A 19,619-nucleotide genomic window follows, 5' to 3' on the forward strand; every position below is an offset into this window, starting at 1 on the left:
AGGGCTCTGAAAAGGTATAATCATTGAACACAAACCTCAAAAAAGGAAACATTTGCATGCAGTGAGGATCATAGCAAGACAGGAGAACTTGACAGGCTATAAAGCAGTGGCTTGTCTTCACAAAGAGCTTTTCTCACTGATACTTGTGGTTGGTGTGTTGTATTGGAGAGACATCTGCTTGTTGGCCAGTTAATTGTTGTTTCGCCCCTGCGCATCTGCCAGTGACCTCAATTGTGCTGTAATCTCCAGTCAAAGAGCCATGATGTTTTCCTCATGTGTAAGTGTATTCGCATTATCTGCTTTTTTTTTTTTTTTTTGTGCTGTGCCTTAGCGAATATGAACTACAATATAAATGTAGTCAGAAAACGACGCATGCAAGTAAACTATGCATGAATAATGTGTTGAATGAAATGCTTGGTGAAAAGCCAAGATTAAAGGCACATTGTTTTATCTTCTTATGGTAAATTGTTTTCATGGTAGAGAATGGAGACCCAAATGCAGAAAAAACAAAAAAGACCTGTATCGAGAAAGGAATTCAAGGATCATAGCAAATGAGGGCAACACACAAGAGAGATTACCTGTAATAAGGAGTCATGCAAAGACGAGGTGGTGCAGCCTAACCAGCAAATATGAGAAACATATTGCGGTAATAAAACTTGTAAAACCAAGTCAAGACCGAACAATTAAGCAGTGGAGGGAAGTAATAAAGTAGGCCACAATTCTAATTTGATACTGTCCTTTTTTTTCTTTTTTTTGTTGTTGTAGGTAGCAACGACGATTTGTGGCTAATGCGTCTTGTGCCTGCTTCATACCCATTAGCATCTGGCATTCAAAAATTCTCTTTTTCAACTGAAAAAAAACCCCACAAGTCCCCAGTTCACCTATAAATAAGATGCATTTTCTCAGTTCTTATCAATAGCTCATCTAGCTTTGTTATTATTATTAATATTATTGTGAAATCGACAGGAACATGTTTCGATGGCATTAAAGTTTGAATCAGTACGGCGAGTTTTCCCCTTTCCTTGTGCACAAAGAAATCCTTCAAAATCTACTTTCAGTGCACAAAAAGACATGAAGAGTTGTGACAGGACAACTTGAGGCCTTCAATTCACCTCCTCACAATGTCATGAGCATGCAACCGTTTCTGACCAAGATGGGCTGGAACAACCTCCATACTCACTCAACTTTTCTCGTGTGGGATTTTTTTTCTCCACCTTCCCAAAAGTACAGTTTTAGTAATTGTTTTTTGTTTTGTTTGTTTGATTGTTTTTTTGTTTTTTTTGCATTATCATGCACACTGAGACGACATTATATTACATGGGGTTTAGCCAGGCTTGTAGCCAGCACATGATTATTTACAGAGCGCCTGCGAGCAGTGACAAATCACAATGCCGTGTTTCACTGACATTGCCTCAAGTGTGTGTTGATTTGCAAATACCAACAGGAAAAAAAAAATCAATATCTGGTATACAGTATGACTTCTCCTTCTTGACCAGGAAATGAAAAAGAAATGAAGAGGTAAGGTAAAACTCATTTTGCCGATGCTACAGCTGCAGCTTCCTCAGAAAAGCTTTCAATGTCAAAGACTCTGGAAGTTATCAAAAATGTGTGCCTCAAGGTCCGACTGTGGCAACACAATAACAGATCTTCTGGATGTTTTTTTTGTCCAACTTTCATTTCAGCCATTCTTTGCTTCATAATACAGGTGATGACCTCTTGAAACCCCAAGCAGGAAGTTCAAAGTAGCTTTACATTATACGGCCAAGCTACTTTTTGAAGGACAAATTGAGTGAGCTGATCATGAGGACTCTTTTCATTTCATGATCAACAAGTTCAAAAGGCCTCAAAACAACTTCCGAGGCAGCTTCCTTTTACTTTATATACTGTAAATAGAAAAAAAAAATCTTTGAATGCGGCACGGGGTTTAATCAGAAAACCGTATCAACTATGTGCAAGAAGCAATCGTTTTTTTTTTGCAAAAGTAATGAATGGCTGAATTCATTCATGAAATTTGTGTACAACTGTCAATTGGAATCTTTTTTTTTTTTTACGGAACACAAACTACTTTTCTTCTAACGTATGCATAGTCTTGTTCAGCCTTTACGTATGCAGGCGTTGTGTTATTTGGCCTGCGTTCAATTCGATTTTCCTTATGTTGCGTCGCATCGATGTAAAATCGTAGCGTTGCAACGACGACACACTAGGAAGCGGTCAGTTGCGGCAGCGGTTATTAACCCCATAACCAGAGCAGTCAATCATGTGAGAAGTATCGTTTTTGCCAATGGCATGTTCAGGGAAGGTAATGCATCGAATCTGCAGTGTTTTCCTCCCTCTGAGGTTAAACCATCAAATTCAGAATAATTAGTTGGCCTCAAAAACGCATGACATACTTTTGAAACCATTTTAGAAAAATGCACATTAAATGTTTTTTTTTTTTATACTAAAACCGATTAATAGCAAGGAGCCGCAGCAGCATATCGCTCCAACCTTTTTTAAATCCCAAGGTTTTAAAACCGAAAAGCGGTTAAAGACAAAAGGATTGGTATTCTACTTTTGCCCTTGAGTGAGCGAAAAGGGGGGAGATTGTCAGCGTTGGCGCGTGTGTTTGGAAAGGCGAGCAAGAGTGACAGGGAGATAATCTCTTTTGTATTTTTGATCCCTAAATGTGGCGGTTGCGTCCCCTTATCCAAGCTACTTAGTCATACGGTGGGTAAGTGATGCCGTGCACTTAGGCTGTGAAAAGCAGGTCAATGTGACCACTGAGAGGAAACCACATGTGCATTACATGTATAGCCTTGGGATTATTTCTCTCACAAAATGTCTTAATTCCTCTGTTCACTAATGATCCAGGGAAAATGCCCTCTAATCTCCATTCCATTAATTAAAAAGAGCATGAGCCCGTGGAAAACCTCGCCATCTGCTGCGGTTTCAATGCTGCAGACAGATTGTGTTTTCAGCTTTCAGCCAGGGTAACTGTTTTTTTTTTTTGGGGGAGCAAATGGGTCGAGCGTGCGTTGAGTAGACCCAAAGAGATAAAACTGCTCTGTTTTAGTGGTAATGCGTCATTCTTTGTATTCTCCTTCATTCACAGTCCACAACATTCGGTACACTTGCACAATTGAATGAGTTCCAGTGGATGCTGGATGATGTAGCACATCATCATCTGCATCAGAAAGAATGGTCTTCGGTCACAAATTTTTTGTCAATGCTTGAAATAACATTTTACATACAGTATCAACAATACAAGAGGTATGGGTACTCAGTATCGATGACTACTCAAGAGTGAATACTTGGTGTAAAAGTGGGATTGAATAGCCTTACTTTTTTAGATGTCTAAACTTCAAATCGGCCTTTTCAAAGGATTTGGAGCACTGTGTTCTTAAAATATAATGACACAAGCTGTATAAACATGGCCTTCTTTTTCTTTCATGTGATGAAAGTGAAACGAACAAATGAAATCCATCCGCCGATATATCACTTTCCCTTTTCATGGTCCTCACATATTAGATGACTTTAGATAAAAGGCAGAGCACCCCTTGTTTGGTGGCTAGTGATTTGCAGGCCACGGATTTAACCATTCGTGCATTCACTCAGGGGGAACTGTAGCCAAACGAGAGAACCACTACACTATCCGTGATTCATACCGCCATTGCACAATCGAACTGTTTTATTGGAAAAACTATAACAGTATTGGTCAAAACTCTGTGTCCTTATCATACAGGGAGTTTGTATTCAGACGTTTCCATCTCAAAATTTGAATTATTGTTCAGATATCTATAAACATTGACATTATATTATTGCTTTTATAACCTGAACGGTGACATGAATTGGATCGGACTAGTCGGCAGTGCAGATTATCCAAGCAGATGTCGTTTTGCCTCCAATTGAAACAGTAGGGCCAATGATACGAGGGCGCGTGCGCGCGCACACATACACGTTATTCAGTGATAGCCCACTTGCGAGACCCCCCCCCCTCCTCCTCCTTTCCTTTCTGCTTTCTCTCAGGCAGACCAGAGCAGCATCAGTTCCACCAATGTCAAGTTTTTTTGTTGTTGTTGTTGTCCGCCCTCCAAACTGCATTGCGTGCAATTTGGTTTTTGTCGGCAGTGTCAAGTTTTGATGGGAGTTGAGAGACAGCCTCCAAATGGACACAGAAGGGGTGAAGAGACGAATGGTGTGCGTCAAACGCTCCATACTTTGTTTTGCGTTGATGGTCTGTTTGCTGGACTCGGCATGTGGACAGATCCGCTACTCCATCCCGGAGGAGCTGGAACACGGCGCTTTTGTGGGAAACATAGCAGAGGACTTGGGTTTGGATTTGAATAAACTCTCTGCGCGAAGATTCCGCATCGTTTCCGGTACCAGGAGACAGTACGTGGAGGTGAATTTAGAAAATGGAGTTTTATTTGTAAACGAGAGGCTCGATCGCGAAGAACTCTGCGAGCAGAGTTCGGCGTGTTCATTCCATTTGCAAGTGGTCATCGAAAGCCCCCTGGAACTGTACAGAGTTGAGGTGGAAATTCTGGACGTCAATGACAACTCCCCGAGTTTCCCGTGGACCGAATTTAATCTGGACATTTCGGAATCTGCATTACCGGGGTCCCGCTTCCCACTTGAGAGCGCGCAAGATTTGGACGTGGGTTCCAATTCGTTGCGCACTTATTTGCTGAGCGTCAATGAGCATTTCACTTTGGACATCCAGACAAGAAGTGACGGCAGTAAATTCGCCGAACTCGTCCTCCAAAACCCGTTGGACCGGGAGCAGCAGAGCGCTCATCAGATGGTTCTGACAGCGGTGGACGGAGGTTCTCCGGAGAAGTCCGGAACTGCGCAAATTGACATCACCGTTCTCGATGCCAACGATAACGCGCCGGTGTTCGACCAATCTTTTTATCGAGTAAGACTGGCGGAAAACGCACCAAAAGGTGCGGTTGTCATCAAACTAAACGCGTCCGACTTAGACGAGGGCACCAACGCGGACATAAGCTATTCTTTCAGCGGGCACGCACCCATCAAAGTGCGACAGCTTTTCAGCGTGGACGCGCGCACGGGGGAAATCAAAGTCAAGGGGTTAATCGATTATGAAAAAGCAAGGATGCATGAAATTTACATCCAGGCGAAGGACAAAGGTCCTTCCGCTGTCGCGGTCCACTGCAAAGTGTTGGTGAACGTCTTGGATCGGAACGACAACCTCCCAGAGGTCATTCTGACGTCCGTGTCTACACCTGTGCACGAGGACGCGCCCCCAGGCACCGTCATCGCCGTCATCAGCGTCACGGACAAGGACTCGGGAGAAAACGGCAACGTCGACTGTGAGATCCCAAATATGATCCCCTTTCATCTGCATTCCTCTTTTAAAAACTACTACACGTTAGTGACAAGTGATTTTTTGGACAGGGAAACGGTAGCAGAGTATAACATTACAATAACTGCAAGAGATATGGGTTCCCCGCCTTTATTTACAAGGAAAACGATTGTGGTCCAAGTATCTGATGTGAATGATAATGTGCCTCTGTTCAAGCAACCCGCTTATACTGTGTACTTGACTGAGAATAATGCGCCAGGGGCCTCCATCTGCTCTGTGACAGCACATGACCCAGACTACGGCCAAAATGCTTACCTCTCTTATTCTATAATAGAGGTTGACGTTCAAGGGATGCCTGCCTCTACGTATGTCTCGATAAATTCAGATAACGGGAATATTTACGCCCTCAGGTCCTTTGACCACGAGCAGCTAAAAAACTTTCAAATCACAGTGCAAGCTCAAGATGCCGGATTGCCGCCTTTAATCAGCAACGTTACGGTGACGATATTTATTTTGGATCAAAATGACAACGCGCCCGTCGTCGTGTCACCTCTTTCTCAAAACGGGACGCCCCCGACTGAAGCGGTGCCGAGATCTGTGGATGCTGGCTACCTGGTCACCAAAATCCGAGCGGTGGATGCAGACGCCGGTCAGAACTCGCGCCTCTTCTACCAAATGCTCCAAGCAACTGACCCAAGCTTGTTCAGTGTGGCTTTATACACAGGGGAAATTAGGACAATACGACAATTAGTGGAGAAAGACCCCACGAGGCACAGATTGGTCATTCTGGTGAAGGACAATGGCCAACTCCCCCTCTCGGCCACAGTTTCCATCATTCTGTCAGTGGTTGACAGCCTGCCAGAATCTCAGCCCGATTCGGGTGACCTGTCACTGATCCCCCATCACAGCTCCAACTTTAGCCTCTACTTAATCGTGTCTCTCGGGGCAATCTCTTTAACATTTCTAGTGGCTATCATCGTCATTGTGACTGTGAGGAGGCTGAAGGACAGAGCGCCCGACAAAGAGTCCAACTTCCCCTCCACGAACATGTGCTGCTGCTGTTGTCGCTCGGTCACACCCGGCGCCGCTGACATCTTCAAAAAGTCCAATTTGAACATCAGGATGTCAACGGAGTCGGCGGGTTGCACGGAGGCGAGCGGCAACGGCGCCCTCCCGCAAGCTTACTGCTACAAAATGTGTCTGACGCCCGAATCCTCAAAAAGTGACTTCATGTTCCTCAAACCCTGCAGTCCGGTGTTGTCCGTTCGACAGAATAATGCCAAAAGTACAGACTACCTGACATCTGGTTGGAGCACGCTGGACCGTAATGAGCTGGCCAACAACAGAACTTCAACTCAAAAAGAGGTAACACAAATATGCCTCATGAATCCAAATATCTATTTTGCTCTGTTGTGTACAATGACCCGCACTGCATCACACTGAGTATTGTTCTGAGTGCTGTTTCCACGCAGGCATTAATTCCATTTTCTGTACTGCTCATCCTGTTCCGTTACGTTAATGGGCGGGGCCTATCCAAAAAGACTGCGGTGAAAAATGAAAGCTCTCGGTTTTATGCTGTATCGTCGTACTGTACTGCAAATTCCAACAAACATTTTGTTAAACGCCTCTCATATAATCTCTGTAAAAGTAAATATCGATACCGCATTAGCATGATTAGCGGTTGTAGTATATTTTACAATTTTGTGTGAATCTTATACATAATGCATATCTAAAGCAGTTGGTCACGCGTCGCTGGGAGGTTTTTTCAGAGGCAAATATCAACATTGCGACAACTGCGACATTATAAAAGTACAGTATGACTCAGTTTAATAATGTCGTGATTGAACCAAAATATAGTGGGGCAGGAAAAATACCACCTAACTCAAACCTTAATCTGAATCCTTCTGTGGATCTTAAAATATATACAGAATATATTGAAGTTTCATTTGTATAAATGTCATCAGTAGGATGTAAAAAAATAAATAAATAAACAAGCAGTGCCTGATTAGCTGTGCACAGCGAAATTTGCAACCGCATTCATTATCCATTCCATTAGTCATTTCACGCACCCCGAGTAGTGTGATACTTCACACCAAATCAATTTATCCCTCATTACTTTATGATGATCTCAAACCTGTGAAATGTTTTTTTTTTCCCCTGACTTTGTTGCAGAGCAGATTATGATAAAATCCTTATTTACATATTTGTAGTAGTGCATACAGCCACAAAATTAATAACGACTATTAGCATAACTATTATAAAGGCTTTGAGAAATGTATGTTTGGAAGCAACATAACACCCTGGGCCTTATTTTGGTAGACAGCCTCTCATGCGCTCGGCGTAAAATCTTTTTTTGTACCGGGCAAGACTGAATGACGAATCATTATCATCTTTGTCAGCACACACCAGACCATGCGGCACAACTACTGTGGAGGCGGGCGCACATAGACGAACAGTCGTGGGTGCAAGGCATGCTCCAATTACCCATGTGACACGCGCGGCTGACAATCTCATCCGCAAAGGGAAATCTTGCAGTTCGACTGTGTAAATGCACTTTGGCCTGCCAGTGTCATGCACGAACTCCAGCGATTTTATTTCTTTTTCCATAATGTCACACTGATGCCGCAACGTTTGGCCGGGTGTTGGCTACGTGCCATCCCACAATGGCACAAACGCCGAATTCCACCGAGTGTCGGAAAACCCCAAAAGAAAGATAACTCCACTCGTGTGCACAGTGAGACTGCACATTACGCTAGACTTACGCTGGGCATCAAAACGGGGCTCCCCGTGTGGTTCTAGCTGTTTTGCTTGTCTTTTTCAATCATGAACGGACCCATTGAGCTATTGAATGTCAATAGAAACGAAGGAGAAAAGGGCACACCAGTCAAGCAGAAAACACATTTGCTGTACTTGAGCAAGTTATTGATTTGAATTTGATGTGTTTCAACCGTGCAGCTCAAGTATTCCAGCAAGGACTGGACTTGGACCAAGAATCAACGGAATTCAGCATACAAAAGGTGACTATGAAAAAAAACAACTGCGATACACATGTAATGTGTACTGCATGCAGATGTATGACTTCATACCACTGTTGTAATTTTATGTCTTCAGATACAGTTCTGGAAATATGGAAGGCACATTATCACGTCCACATCAATATGACCCTGATGAATATTTCTGCTCCTTGGCACCACAGTACTGGACCTGGGGAAACCGTATCAGTGGTGAGTTTCATTTCTTAAGTCTGTTTTTGCTAAGTACAGATTTGGGTCTCATCATGCAGTTGTCATCCTCCATGCCCATTTTTATAGATTGCAAGATGCCTCTTGAGGACGAAACCAATCCAAACTTCACTTGGACTCCAAAGTATACGCAACCTCAGTCTGAGGCACCAGACTACCAGCGCAATGTGTATATTCCCTCTGAGGCAGCAGACTATCAGCACAACGTGTACATTCCCGGCACCACATCTGGCTACAGCACACTCAAGCTTGCGCCTCGAGGTGACCTGGATGTCTATAACACCTTTTCTACTTTCGGGAAGAAGAAGAAATTAGTCTCTAAATATGAACAGCCGTATGACAAAGAGGATGGGCTCATAAGCGGTGGTATTTTTAAATAACATATCAACCGTTCTGTTTCACATTGTGTATGATTGTACAGGAGGATATATTTGTAATTAACAAGCCTGTTCTCATGAGAACTTCCTTTTTATATACCTCAAAAAGCAATTCGGTGTAGCTCGAGGAAAACAGGCTTAACCTGCAGCCGAAATTCATTGATGTTATGGTAAAATGTCCATTGTTCATATTTCTTTCTAATTTCTCATGAGTACGCATTTATTAACTACGTCAACCTATAGTAACAGTTGATTCCTCCTCAAGAGATGTTGTATATGTTGGAAAAGTTGCTTCTTAATTTCATATCACACATAATACAATTCAGATGGAGGACACACGTGATCGTCCTGTTTGGTTTGCTCGACGTTATGATATAAATACATGATTATTTAAATGTGTTATGAACGACAGATTGTAATGTGGTCTGTACTTGCAGTAGCCATGATTCATTATTATTGTAGTACATGTTCATGTAAAGTAGAAATATTCACTTTGTACAAAGGGTGTACAGCATATACTGTATATTAAATGAATAAAATTCACATTCAACCATCTTCATGGTGGACACGTCAATATGAATAGCGCAGTTTTGTTTTGCAGGTTCCTAACACCGTATAAATGTCATCATTTGAAATCTTCAAACGGTCAATGATATGTGTCAGGGGCTTGTTAAATTGAAAGCTGCCTAACACTGCAAGAATTGTATGCGCACTTTGGTTCCAGATGGATCAGATCAAATGTACATCTCATGCATGTAACAGCAGCAAAATAGATATGAGTGTAGTTTCATACCGCATGTATCCTAAAGTGGTCGAAATTCCTGGCAGTTAAAGTCAGTCTGATGCACATCCAAACAAATACTGACAGACTGCAAACATTTCTCCTGCCAATTCTTACAGAGAAAAGAGCCTCGATTCAATATTTGACTGCATCACAACTCGTACCAAAACAGCCTGGCCTCACAAAAAGAGCACATATCCCGTGTGCACCCAGAAACATGCATATGGAAAAGTTATGTTTCGCATACGGTAAATCATGGATAGATCACGTTTTGTTTCGTGATTTTATTTCCAATTTCGGCCCCTGAACTGGGTGAGTGAATATCATTTTGCCTCCATCGCAGATCCTGTACCTGTGTTCAAACAAGTTGGGTTTTGAATTGAATGAATAGAAAAACATTCATCCATCCATCCATTTTCCGATCCGCTTTATCCTCACAAGGAACACCCTGAACCTGTTGCCAGCCAATCGCAGGGCACACAGAGACGAACAACCATCCGCACTCACACTCACACTTAGGGACAATGTAAAATGTTCAGTCAGCCTGCCATGCATGTTTTTGGAATGTGGGAGGAAACCGGAGTACCCGGAGAAAACCCACGCAGGGAGAACATGCAAACTCCACACAGGGAAGCCGGAGCTGGAATTGAACCTCTGCACTGTGAGATCGACGCGCTGACCACTTTGCTCGTGTAAAAAGAATAAGCTTTCTAATTGTCATTGTCCTCATCGGTTCGTATGACGAGGAGTGATTCCATTGTCCCTACCAAAGACAAAAGGCACACTGCAGTGCATCACTCATTCTGCAGAGAAGGTAAGTGGCTGCATTATGCTATCCCCTGATGGTCATGTACTCTTCCAGAACTTTTAACCAAGGTTGTGGCTGATACCTCCTTCCATCTGGCGAGAGGCACCAAAACCTTTGAGTGCTGAAACAGTTGCCCCATTTCAATAAGACACTGAATCCATACTAAAGTTTTGAACTCCAAACTCAGATATTGTTTGTGCAATCGTAACAATGCACATTATCCACTTCGAGGGCAGAAAAGTGATCATATTGCACGGTTATAAAGTATTTTTCTTGCTTTGCTTTTGCATCAACATTAGGAAAATTCATTTTGTGTGTTGGCAATAAATTGTCACGGTTGATCTGTTTGGGGCTAACGAGTGACTCTGTCGGGCTCCTCCTCCAGCGGCACACCTGTTGGTCATCATCTCATTAGTAGGTTTTCTGTTAAAAGGACTCCAGGCCAGGCAACTTAGTGTCGAGTCATTGTTGCTGTCACTACTTCTGTTGATTAGTGTTTGTGCCTTACTCCCATGGATTTTTTTTTTTTGTGTTTGTTTGGATTGCTTTCACCTTGTTTTTGCCTCTGCTATGGGTTTTTGTTTGTTACTTTGGATTTGTGTTGTTTTCAGGACTTTGTTCTGCATTTAGTTTTCTTCGTTTTTTTTCACCCTGCTCCTCTCTCCTCTCCATATTATTACTGTCATTCCTCCCTGTCAATCCAAACTGAGCAATAATATACACAATATATTTTATTTCATACAGCATATTGGATCTCATGTAGCCTCAGATGTGTCTGTTTACTTCCATTTAGAGTAACCGAGAAAGGTAGTGGATAAAACACATGAGGACAATTGCACCTTGGGGACTAAAAAACTCGAATACATCAGAGATGGTACTGTGTGTGTGTGTGTGTGTGTGTGTGTGTGTGTGTGTGTGTGTGTGTGTGTGTGTGTGTGTCTTTGCTTTTGCATCAACATTAGGAAAATTCATTTTGTGTGTTGGCAATAAATTGTCACGGTTGATCTGTTTGGGGCTAACGAGTGACTCTGTCGGGCTCCTCCTCCAGCGGCACACCTGTTGGTCATCATCTCATTAGTAGGTTTTCTGTTAAAAGGACTCCAGGCCAGGCCACTTCGTGTCGAGTCATTGTTGCTGTCACTGCTTCTGTTGGTTAGTGTTTGTGCCTTACTCCCATGGATTTTTACTACTCTCTCCTCTACATATTATTACTGTACTTCCTCCCTGTCAATCCAAACTGAGCAATAATATACACAATATATTTTATTTCATACAGCATATTGGATCTCATGTAGCCTCAGATGTGTCTGTTTACTTCCATTTAGAGTAACCGAGAAAGGTAGTGGATAAAACACATGAGGACAATTGCACCTTGGGGACTAAAAAACTCGAATACATCAGAGATGGTACTGTGTGTGTGTGTGTGTGTGTGTGTGTGTGTGTGTGTGTGTGTGTGTGTGTGTGTGTGTGAGAGAGAGAGAGAGAGAGACAGACAGACGCGCACCCGAAGTGGGGTTGCGGTGGACATAACCCAGGATGTTCCTGTAATTCTTAAATTTGTCACTAGATGGCGGTACAATACAGACAAATGGAGGCACAAACTCCAGCATCTCAGGCAAACCATCCTCTGTAGTCGCGCTCGATCACTCATGCAAGCACACACAATGACAAAGAACTAATGGTTGCCATGGTGACATGAAAAGAAAACTCCATTTATTAAATGGCGTGTGTGTCTATGTGTGTGTATGTTACGTTTGGGAACTTTAAGTACTTCGTAGTTTTATGCCATGAGAAAACATGCTTGTAAAAGATGAACACGTGCTGAGTTGCAGTTTTAGGGAAAATATAAAACAATAAGCACGGTGTGGTGCACCTTGATTCACCTGGTTGGCTCATAATAATTTGTGCTTACATGAGGTTATATGTGTTTTATTCTTGCTCTTAAAATTTCCACACGTGTAATGCTGGCATCATTCACAATTTGAGTCATTCAATTTTGCATTAGAAACAGTTTTCATTCATGAAATGACTGATTCGCTTTTACATATGGGTTAATGCGAAGTAACACGCACTACACACACTAAAAAGGCTGTCAATTTTGATAGGAGTTATTATTGTACATTTGGTGGTATAAATTGCCTCCCTCGCACCCTCCGCCCACCATCCCTTTAACGTGCCCACCACCCCTTTAACGTGAGCTGGGCCACCCGAGGCCAGCCGACACAAACGCTGCACACGCCCCTGCAGGAATCGGCGGTGCTGCGCGTGTGCATGGACCGCTTGCTGCAGCTCCCACGCGTGGAGGCAAGAATGACACCGGCGCTTCCGTGCATCAAGACAGCCTGAACATTGGGACGAATTTGCTCTCTTTCTGCATTTAAAAGGTAGCGTCATGGCTTCTCTCGTGGCTCGTTTACGGACACAACTGCTGATCGCCGCTTTTGCATCCAGTGCGTTATGGGGCTCCGTGCTTTCAATCACTCGCTACTCTATTCCGGAGGAGATGGAAGAGGGTTCCTTTGTTGCCAACCTCGCCACCGATTTGGGTTTAGATGTTCGAAGCATGGTGGAGCGCAAAGCAAAGCTGGATGTCATTCACAGCAAAAATTATCTTGACATCAACAAAGAAACCGGAGAGCTCATCATCCGCGAGAAGATCGACCGGGAAATCATCTGCATGACTAAAACAGCCTCGTGCTTTCTAAAAATGGATGTCATACTAGAAAACCCTATTCGTATTTTTAACATCGAATTGGAGATCATGGACATTAATGACAACGCGCCAGTGTTCCGGAGGAAAACCATTTATTTGGATGTTTCCGAGGCAACCCCTGCTGGTGAGAGATTCTCCTTAACAAATGCTGTAGATGCGGATGTTGGTGCTAATACAATCAAGACTTACTATCTAAGTGAGAGCAAATATTTCAACATTGACATCCAAACTGGCAGCGATGGATCCAAATATGTAGATTTGGTTCTGAATGGCAATTTGGACCGGGAGACGGACGCGGTGCATAATCTGATTTTAACCGCGGTGGATGGAGGGGTTCCTCCCCGATCCGGCACGGCCAGTATTATTATCAACGTCCTCGATATCAATGACAACGCCCCCTTGTTCAGTCAGCCGGTATTTGAAGTCCATGTTCCAGAGAATTCAGGTGCGGGGACGGTTGTCATGACCCTAAATGCAACAGATTTGGATGAAGGCACAAACGCACGGTTGCTATATTCTTACACTCTCTACACTTCTGAGAAGACCCAGGAGCTCTTCTCGCTTGACCGACATTCAGGCGAGATCAAGGTGAAGGGGCCTGTTGATTTTGAGGAGAATCAGAATTTTGAGATGCACATACAAGCTCAGGACGAAGGGTCAACGCCGCTGTTAGGACACTGCAAAGTGATGGTGTCCATCACGGATTTGAATGATAACTACCCCGAGCTGACAATCAAGTCTCTAAAAAGCGCAGTGGCCGAGAACACAGCCGTGGGGACAATGATTGCGGTGGTCAGCGTCAGCGACAGGGACTCCGGAGTCAACGGGAAAGTGCTGCTCACTTTAAGTCAGCAGGAAAACCTCCCCTTCATCCTCAATCGATCCTCAGGGGGTTACTTTGAGCTCTTGGTTTCAAAGCCACTGGACAGAGAGATACAGAGCAAATATGAAATCACCCTGAAGGTGACGGACAAAGGGATGCCGCCGTTAACCGAAAGTGAGACGTTCACTTTAGAGATTCATGATATCAATGACAATGCGCCCACCTTCCCTCAATCCTTTTACACCATTCACGTTCTGGAGAATAATCTGCCGGGAGCGTTGCTGACGTCTCTAAGTGCGTTTGACCCAGATCTGAATGAGAACCAGTACTTGGTATATTTCATAATGGAGAAAGAGATAGCGAACACATCCATGTCAATGCTGTTCTCCATCAATCCAGAAAATGGCGACCTGTACGCCTTGAAGACCTTTGATTTCGAACGAGAGAGGGAGTATCTTTTCCACATTGAGGCAAGGGACTCCGGCGTCCCCCCACTGAGCAGCAATGTTACCGTTCATATCATCATTCTGGATCAAAATGACAACACCCCTGTCATCGTGTCGCCGTGGCGGGCTCAAGGCTCCGTCGTGGAGCAGGTGATACCGAGGTCGACGGATAAGGGACATTTAGTGGCCAAAGTGATCGCCATCGACGCAGACTCCGAGCAGAACGGCAGGGTCACGTATCAGCTCTTACAAATCAGCGACACCACCCTCTTCAGTCTCGATCAATACAACGGTGAGATCCGGACGACAAGAATGTTCAGCTACAGAGACCCCCGGCAACAACGTCTCGTCATTGTTGCAAAAGACAACGGCAACCCCGCTCTCTCGACCACGGTCACCATCAAAATATCCACAGTGGAGCACTCCATGGCATTTTCGGAGACAACAGAATTGCCACTCGAGTATGACGTCTTCACAGACCTCAACTTATATTTAGTCATCGGTTTAGGGGCTGTGTCCTTCATGCTGCTCATCACCATCTTGGTTATTATTGTACTGAAGTGTCAAAAACCCAAGCCAAAGCCCATCAAGATTCCCCCAGCTAATCGGAACAGTGTGCTCAGCAGGAACAGTGTGATCAGTCAACGGAGCTCCACCATTGCGGACTCCACCTTGATCTCCAGCGACGCCTACTGGTACAGTCTGTTTCTCGCAGAGACCAGGAAAGGCAAAGTCGTCGTGAGACAGCCCATAATTCCCAAAGGAGCTGGCTACTTTGTGTCCAGTATACCCAGGAGCATCGGGCCGAGTGAGACCACGGAGTCCAGAGCATCCACACTGGAGGTACGTAGAACATATACAGCATTTTAGCTAACATGACGAATCGGGCAATGGAAGAGCTTCTCATCATTTAATATCAACGTGGCCGTGACCACAAATCATTAGAACACAAGAATAATTGAAAGATAATTCAAATTTTATATGTGGAACAACATTTGGTCTACCATGATGTGCACATATTGTTTCGATCCTATTTTTGTTTGTTTGTTTTGAATTGAAAACTGTAATAAACGATATATAACTATGCAATAATTAGTAAATGGTCATTAACTGAAAGACCTGCGGATACTTTTAAATATTGGAGTACTGGAAGAGCCAACAAGCAATCACATTGAATAATTAGGTCAAACAAATTCCCTCCACCGCCCCCACCACCACCACCGCACGCACGCACGCGCACAATATTCCACTGTTCAATGTCTAATGTAGTATGTAGGTCATTTATCCCAGATGCATATCACAGTAGTGGGTGGCGGAAGTGCGGGAATACTTCAAAGAGCGTCGACACAGAGTGTTTCTCTTCAAGGACAAGATGTGCTAAATGAGCTGTATCATGCGGGGAAGTCTGGCGGATCAGAAGCAGTTCACGCATATGTACGGTGGAACTTCTAAGGTCAAATACCACACCTTTCAAATTTTGAAAGAATCTGTTCCAGAGGGAAAACTGTCGCCACGGCTGACAGGAATGTTATATATATATTTTTTTTTCCATTAATATTTTCACATTTGTAAGTTAGCGTGCTGTTAATAATCAACACAGCTATGGGTGACGGAGTGTGGTAAAAAGCTGAGAAAAAAGAAAATAGTTTAAAAAAAAATGAAAAGGTTGCCCTAATCCTCTTCCGTACCCCTTGAAATGAAATCATTCTTTCGCAAAACTGTTCCGCAAAGAAAAAAAAATTGGTTTGCTTGCAAAGACGAGAGTACTTTTTGAGTTCTGTTTTTTTTTTGTTTGTTTTTTTACATTCTTAACTGTCGCAAGTGTAAAATGAAGTTAAATACGGTTGCGGTTTTTATCTATCCTCAGAGAGGATTCTACATATATATATATATTTTTTTTTGATTCATCACTGTTTGAGGACGTGCAGACAGGAAGGTGGAACATAAATGACTATAAATGATTTAATGTAGTATCGGGATGGTGATTTTATTCATGTTTGTATGTTGTGTTTAACCTTCATACTCATTGTGCAATTTGTTTCTTTCTTTTGTGCTTAAGTATTCAAAATGAAAAGAAGTCTATTCGACACCTGGAGGTATGATGGTTGCTATATACAGTATATGTACACAACATAGAACCGCTGACATTTCTTCATATGATTCTATTCGACCTAAAAAAAAATCACGTGTATATTTTGACTGCGACATCGATTTCTTCATGAATTTGGTGATGTTTAAAATCCTCCGATTGACCTTTTCCTGGATGAAGTGTTGCCCATGTTTGTCCAACATGGGCACCACGCCATTCCATTTGAAATGCTACATTCAAATTGGCTCGGCTCTCAAATAAGAAAACCTCTCAGCTTACCGAGAGCACAGATTAGAAGGAAACTGGCTGCCGGTCAGGGTCGTGTTGTGCACATCTGGCCGGCCTAAATTCTGACCAAGCCGTAATTGCCAAAAATCACATGAGGATGCCTGCTTATGCATGCTTTGTCCACCCTTGTGCTTCCTCCTTGATGATTTTATAGATCGATTTATTTAATTAGAATCATACACGTTGTTGCCTTTACAATGATTTTTTTTTTTTTTATGTTGTACCACCATGACTTTTCAATGACGTTTGCAGTAACCAGTCACGATCCACCGTTGCATGAGTGAGGACTTTCCGTAATCTTTGGCGTGTTCGTGTCAGGACTTATTATGTGTTCTGTCTCTCAGCAGGCAACCAGAAGAGAACTGCCGTGATATAATCATCTCTTCCTGGCAGTCATTGACTCGTACAACAGATGTAAAACAGTTTTCCTTGAGCCTCTCCAAAAGCCAACTTTTCTATCTTTCAACTCTCCGAACGTTGTCATTAGCTAGATAGGCAAGTCGATCCTGCATATTTCGATTCATCCACCGAGAGATGTCACGGAATCATCCTCAATGCATTCAGTCTCATTTCCCCCCCAGATCTTCTATTTACAGCATGAATCTGCATGATTCTAAAATATGTCATTTGGACAAAAGCAGATAGTGCCACGTGCAAAACACGCAAAATCAATCAGAATCAGGGCGAAATATGATTTTGCCGATTTGATGACTGAAACGTATCGGGTCATCTCGTTCATGCATTTGAACGCGGGGCAGTTTTTCCTTTCAAATGACATTTGACTGTTTTACGTGAGGAGCTGTGGTCCAATATTGCTCTCGCTGTCAAATGGTGATTTGACGTTCTGTCATATTGTACTCAATCGTGACAAAGGTGTAAAAAAATGAAAGCTCACAAGTGGGAAAAGGTTGCGTTGGGGTTTTGCGTGTCTGTGGTCGGCTGTATTTCATAACATTTTGAATGCTTTGAGTATCAAGTGGATAATTTATTGGCATCTGGACTGTTAGTCTGAACGGCCATTTCTTCGTATTTATCTGTATTTTGGGGACAAATTACATGAGATCATCTTTATTCATTTTAGAAATATTGCATTTGAGGAAATATGAAATTAAATGAGAGGAGGGTGGATTGTACATTCATAAATACTGATCCATACCACCGCTTAAAAAAAAAATGGCTGTTCATTTTTTTTTCTATCAATAAAATAAACTGACCAAACTGGCAATAAAACACGAGTTGCAAAAAAGAAAAAAAAAACCCTTCAAATACAGCAGACAATTTATATTAATATTTCAATTTTAATAATGAAGCTATTGATATATGTCAAGAAAAATAGCCAACTGTATTAATCCTGGTCATAATTGAAGTCCGTATGGGGTTGACTATTTTTTAGTTTTATTGATAGGTTGTGTCTTAACTTTTAATGCTGCTTCTGTGGTCTTATTCAAGGGCATTTTGTGTTGCATATGTGTAGTTTAGTGGAATTGATGTTTTGGGATCTTGTAGTTTTTCACAGAGATTTGAAGACGCTGTCCTTTTCTTGACCTTTTTGACCTCTGCCAACGCACTCCAGCAAGGCGCATGATTTTCCTTTATCAGAAACAAGTGGCTGATTAAAGCAACTTCTTATTTAGGTGCTCGGTGATCAAATCTATAAGCGTTAGAGGCAGCGAACGTCGTTCGAATGACAGTGCACAAGTACCGAATATGCACCAGCCAGAACAATTGAGTCTTCAGCATTATTAAGCAGTATCAAGTACTGCGGCGTTTTAAAATATGCACAAAAACTTAAAAGGGGATTTGCAGCGCTCTCGACAATGCAACCAAGAGGATCACGGGTCCGGGATTATGCTGAGCAAGGCAGCAAAACCTGTTTGTTACTTTTGCGTCGAGGCCTACGACATTCGACGAGAAATTCTGGATGACAACGGATCTATTGCTACCAGTCACTTCCTAAAGTGTGTAACTGCACGTCTGAAAAGCTTTTTGTGGGCCATTCGGCGTTGTAAAAAAGATTTACTGCATGTGACTTTTGACGAACGAAGCGGTATTGTAAATCAACAGGAAAAGTTTGGCAACGCCTGTTCGAACGAGTGTCAACGTGCATGATAAGCACATGGAAAATATGCTGTGAACATTAAAAAAAAAAAAAAAAAATAGTGCTATCATTTGCCAAAGACGAATTTAAGAGATGTTATTTTCAAATCCAGGGAGCGGACTAAATTGTTGAAGAAATTTGATAGTTTCCATTATGAAGTACCGAATTGTATCGCTCATATTCCAGTGTGGGCATTGGCACATAGCAAGTCAGCCTTTTGTTTTCCAGAATGTAAATTGAAACACTTTCTACGTGTTTTTTTTTTCTTTTTTAAATAATGTCGACTTTTTGATATCTTCTGTAAGTTCACTGTGATCTAATGACGCAGGGGTGCTTGTTCTCGCTTGGTGTTGTCGTCCTTTCTCATTTGTGAACGCGGCGCCGGATTTTGTGTTCATCTAATCACCAGTCGGATTGGACGGTATACTTGAGAGTTACATCAAATGTATTAAACTTCCATTTCACTCGGCAGATCAAAGACCGAACGGGAGAGAATGGCCTTGCTTTTTCTTTTCGGGTGCAGCTAATTGTCAGGTTTTGATGTCGCTTATTTGGCTTTTAATGTTCTGCTTGATCATGATCATTTGAATAAACTTTTTTTTTTTCTTTCTAAAAGGTCTCTCTGTTGTGCCTCTGACAGATAAGAAAG

The 19,619-nt window shown here is 42.7% G+C and overlaps 2 protein-coding genes across 5 annotated transcripts; both read left to right on the plus strand.

The window, feature by feature from the left end:
• Positions 1-3,988: 3,988 nt before the first annotated feature.
• Positions 3,989-9,479, plus strand: LOC109508948 (protocadherin beta-15-like). Its single transcript, XM_019858873.1, has 4 exons — positions 3,989-6,670; positions 8,261-8,322; positions 8,417-8,529; positions 8,617-9,479. The coding sequence occupies exons 1-4, from the start codon at positions 4,145-4,147 to the stop codon at positions 8,925-8,927; spliced, it is 3,012 nt and encodes a 1,003-aa protein (XP_019714432.1). The 5' UTR covers positions 3,989-4,144; the 3' UTR covers positions 8,928-9,479.
• Positions 9,480-12,725: 3,246 nt separating this feature from the next.
• Positions 12,726-19,231, plus strand: LOC109508969 (protocadherin alpha-C2-like). Of its 4 annotated transcripts, none has more exons than XM_019858915.1 (3): positions 12,726-15,338; positions 16,555-16,591; positions 17,217-19,231. In XM_019858915.1, the coding sequence occupies exons 1-2, from the start codon at positions 12,906-12,908 to the stop codon at positions 16,564-16,566; spliced, it is 2,445 nt and encodes an 814-aa protein (XP_019714474.1). In that variant the 5' UTR covers positions 12,726-12,905; the 3' UTR covers positions 16,567-16,591; positions 17,217-19,231. The 4 variants fall into 4 exon arrangements, with proteins under 4 accessions (XP_019714474.1, XP_019714475.1, XP_019714472.1 ...); XM_019858916.1 differs by having other exon boundaries at positions 17,220-19,231; XM_019858913.1 differs by lacking the exon at positions 16,555-16,591.
• The last annotated feature ends 388 nt before the right edge of the window (positions 19,232-19,619 follow it).

This window comes from Hippocampus comes, unplaced genomic scaffold (assembly GCF_001891065.2).
Source record: "Hippocampus comes isolate QL1 unplaced genomic scaffold, H_comes_QL1_v1.1 scaffold230, whole genome shotgun sequence".
Lineage (NCBI taxonomy): Eukaryota > Metazoa > Chordata > Actinopteri > Syngnathiformes > Syngnathidae > Hippocampus > Hippocampus comes.

Coding starts and splice junctions, on each gene's coding strand:
- LOC109508948 (XM_019858873.1), top strand. CDS start 4,145: ATGGACACAGAAGGGGTGAAGAGACGAATGGTGTGCGTCAAACGCTCC. Junction 6,671..8,260: donor GAACTTCAACTCAAAAAGAG/GTAACACAAATA, acceptor TCAACCGTGCAG/CTCAAGTATTCCAGCAAGGA. Junction 8,530..8,616: donor CTGGGGAAACCGTATCAGTG/GTGAGTTTCATT, acceptor CCATTTTTATAG/ATTGCAAGATGCCTCTTGAG.
- LOC109508969 (XM_019858913.1), top strand. CDS start 12,906: ATGGCTTCTCTCGTGGCTCGTTTACGGACACAACTGCTGATCGCCGCT. Junction 15,339..17,216: donor CCAGAGCATCCACACTGGAG/GTACGTAGAACA, acceptor TCTGTCTCTCAG/CAGGCAACCAGAAGAGAACT.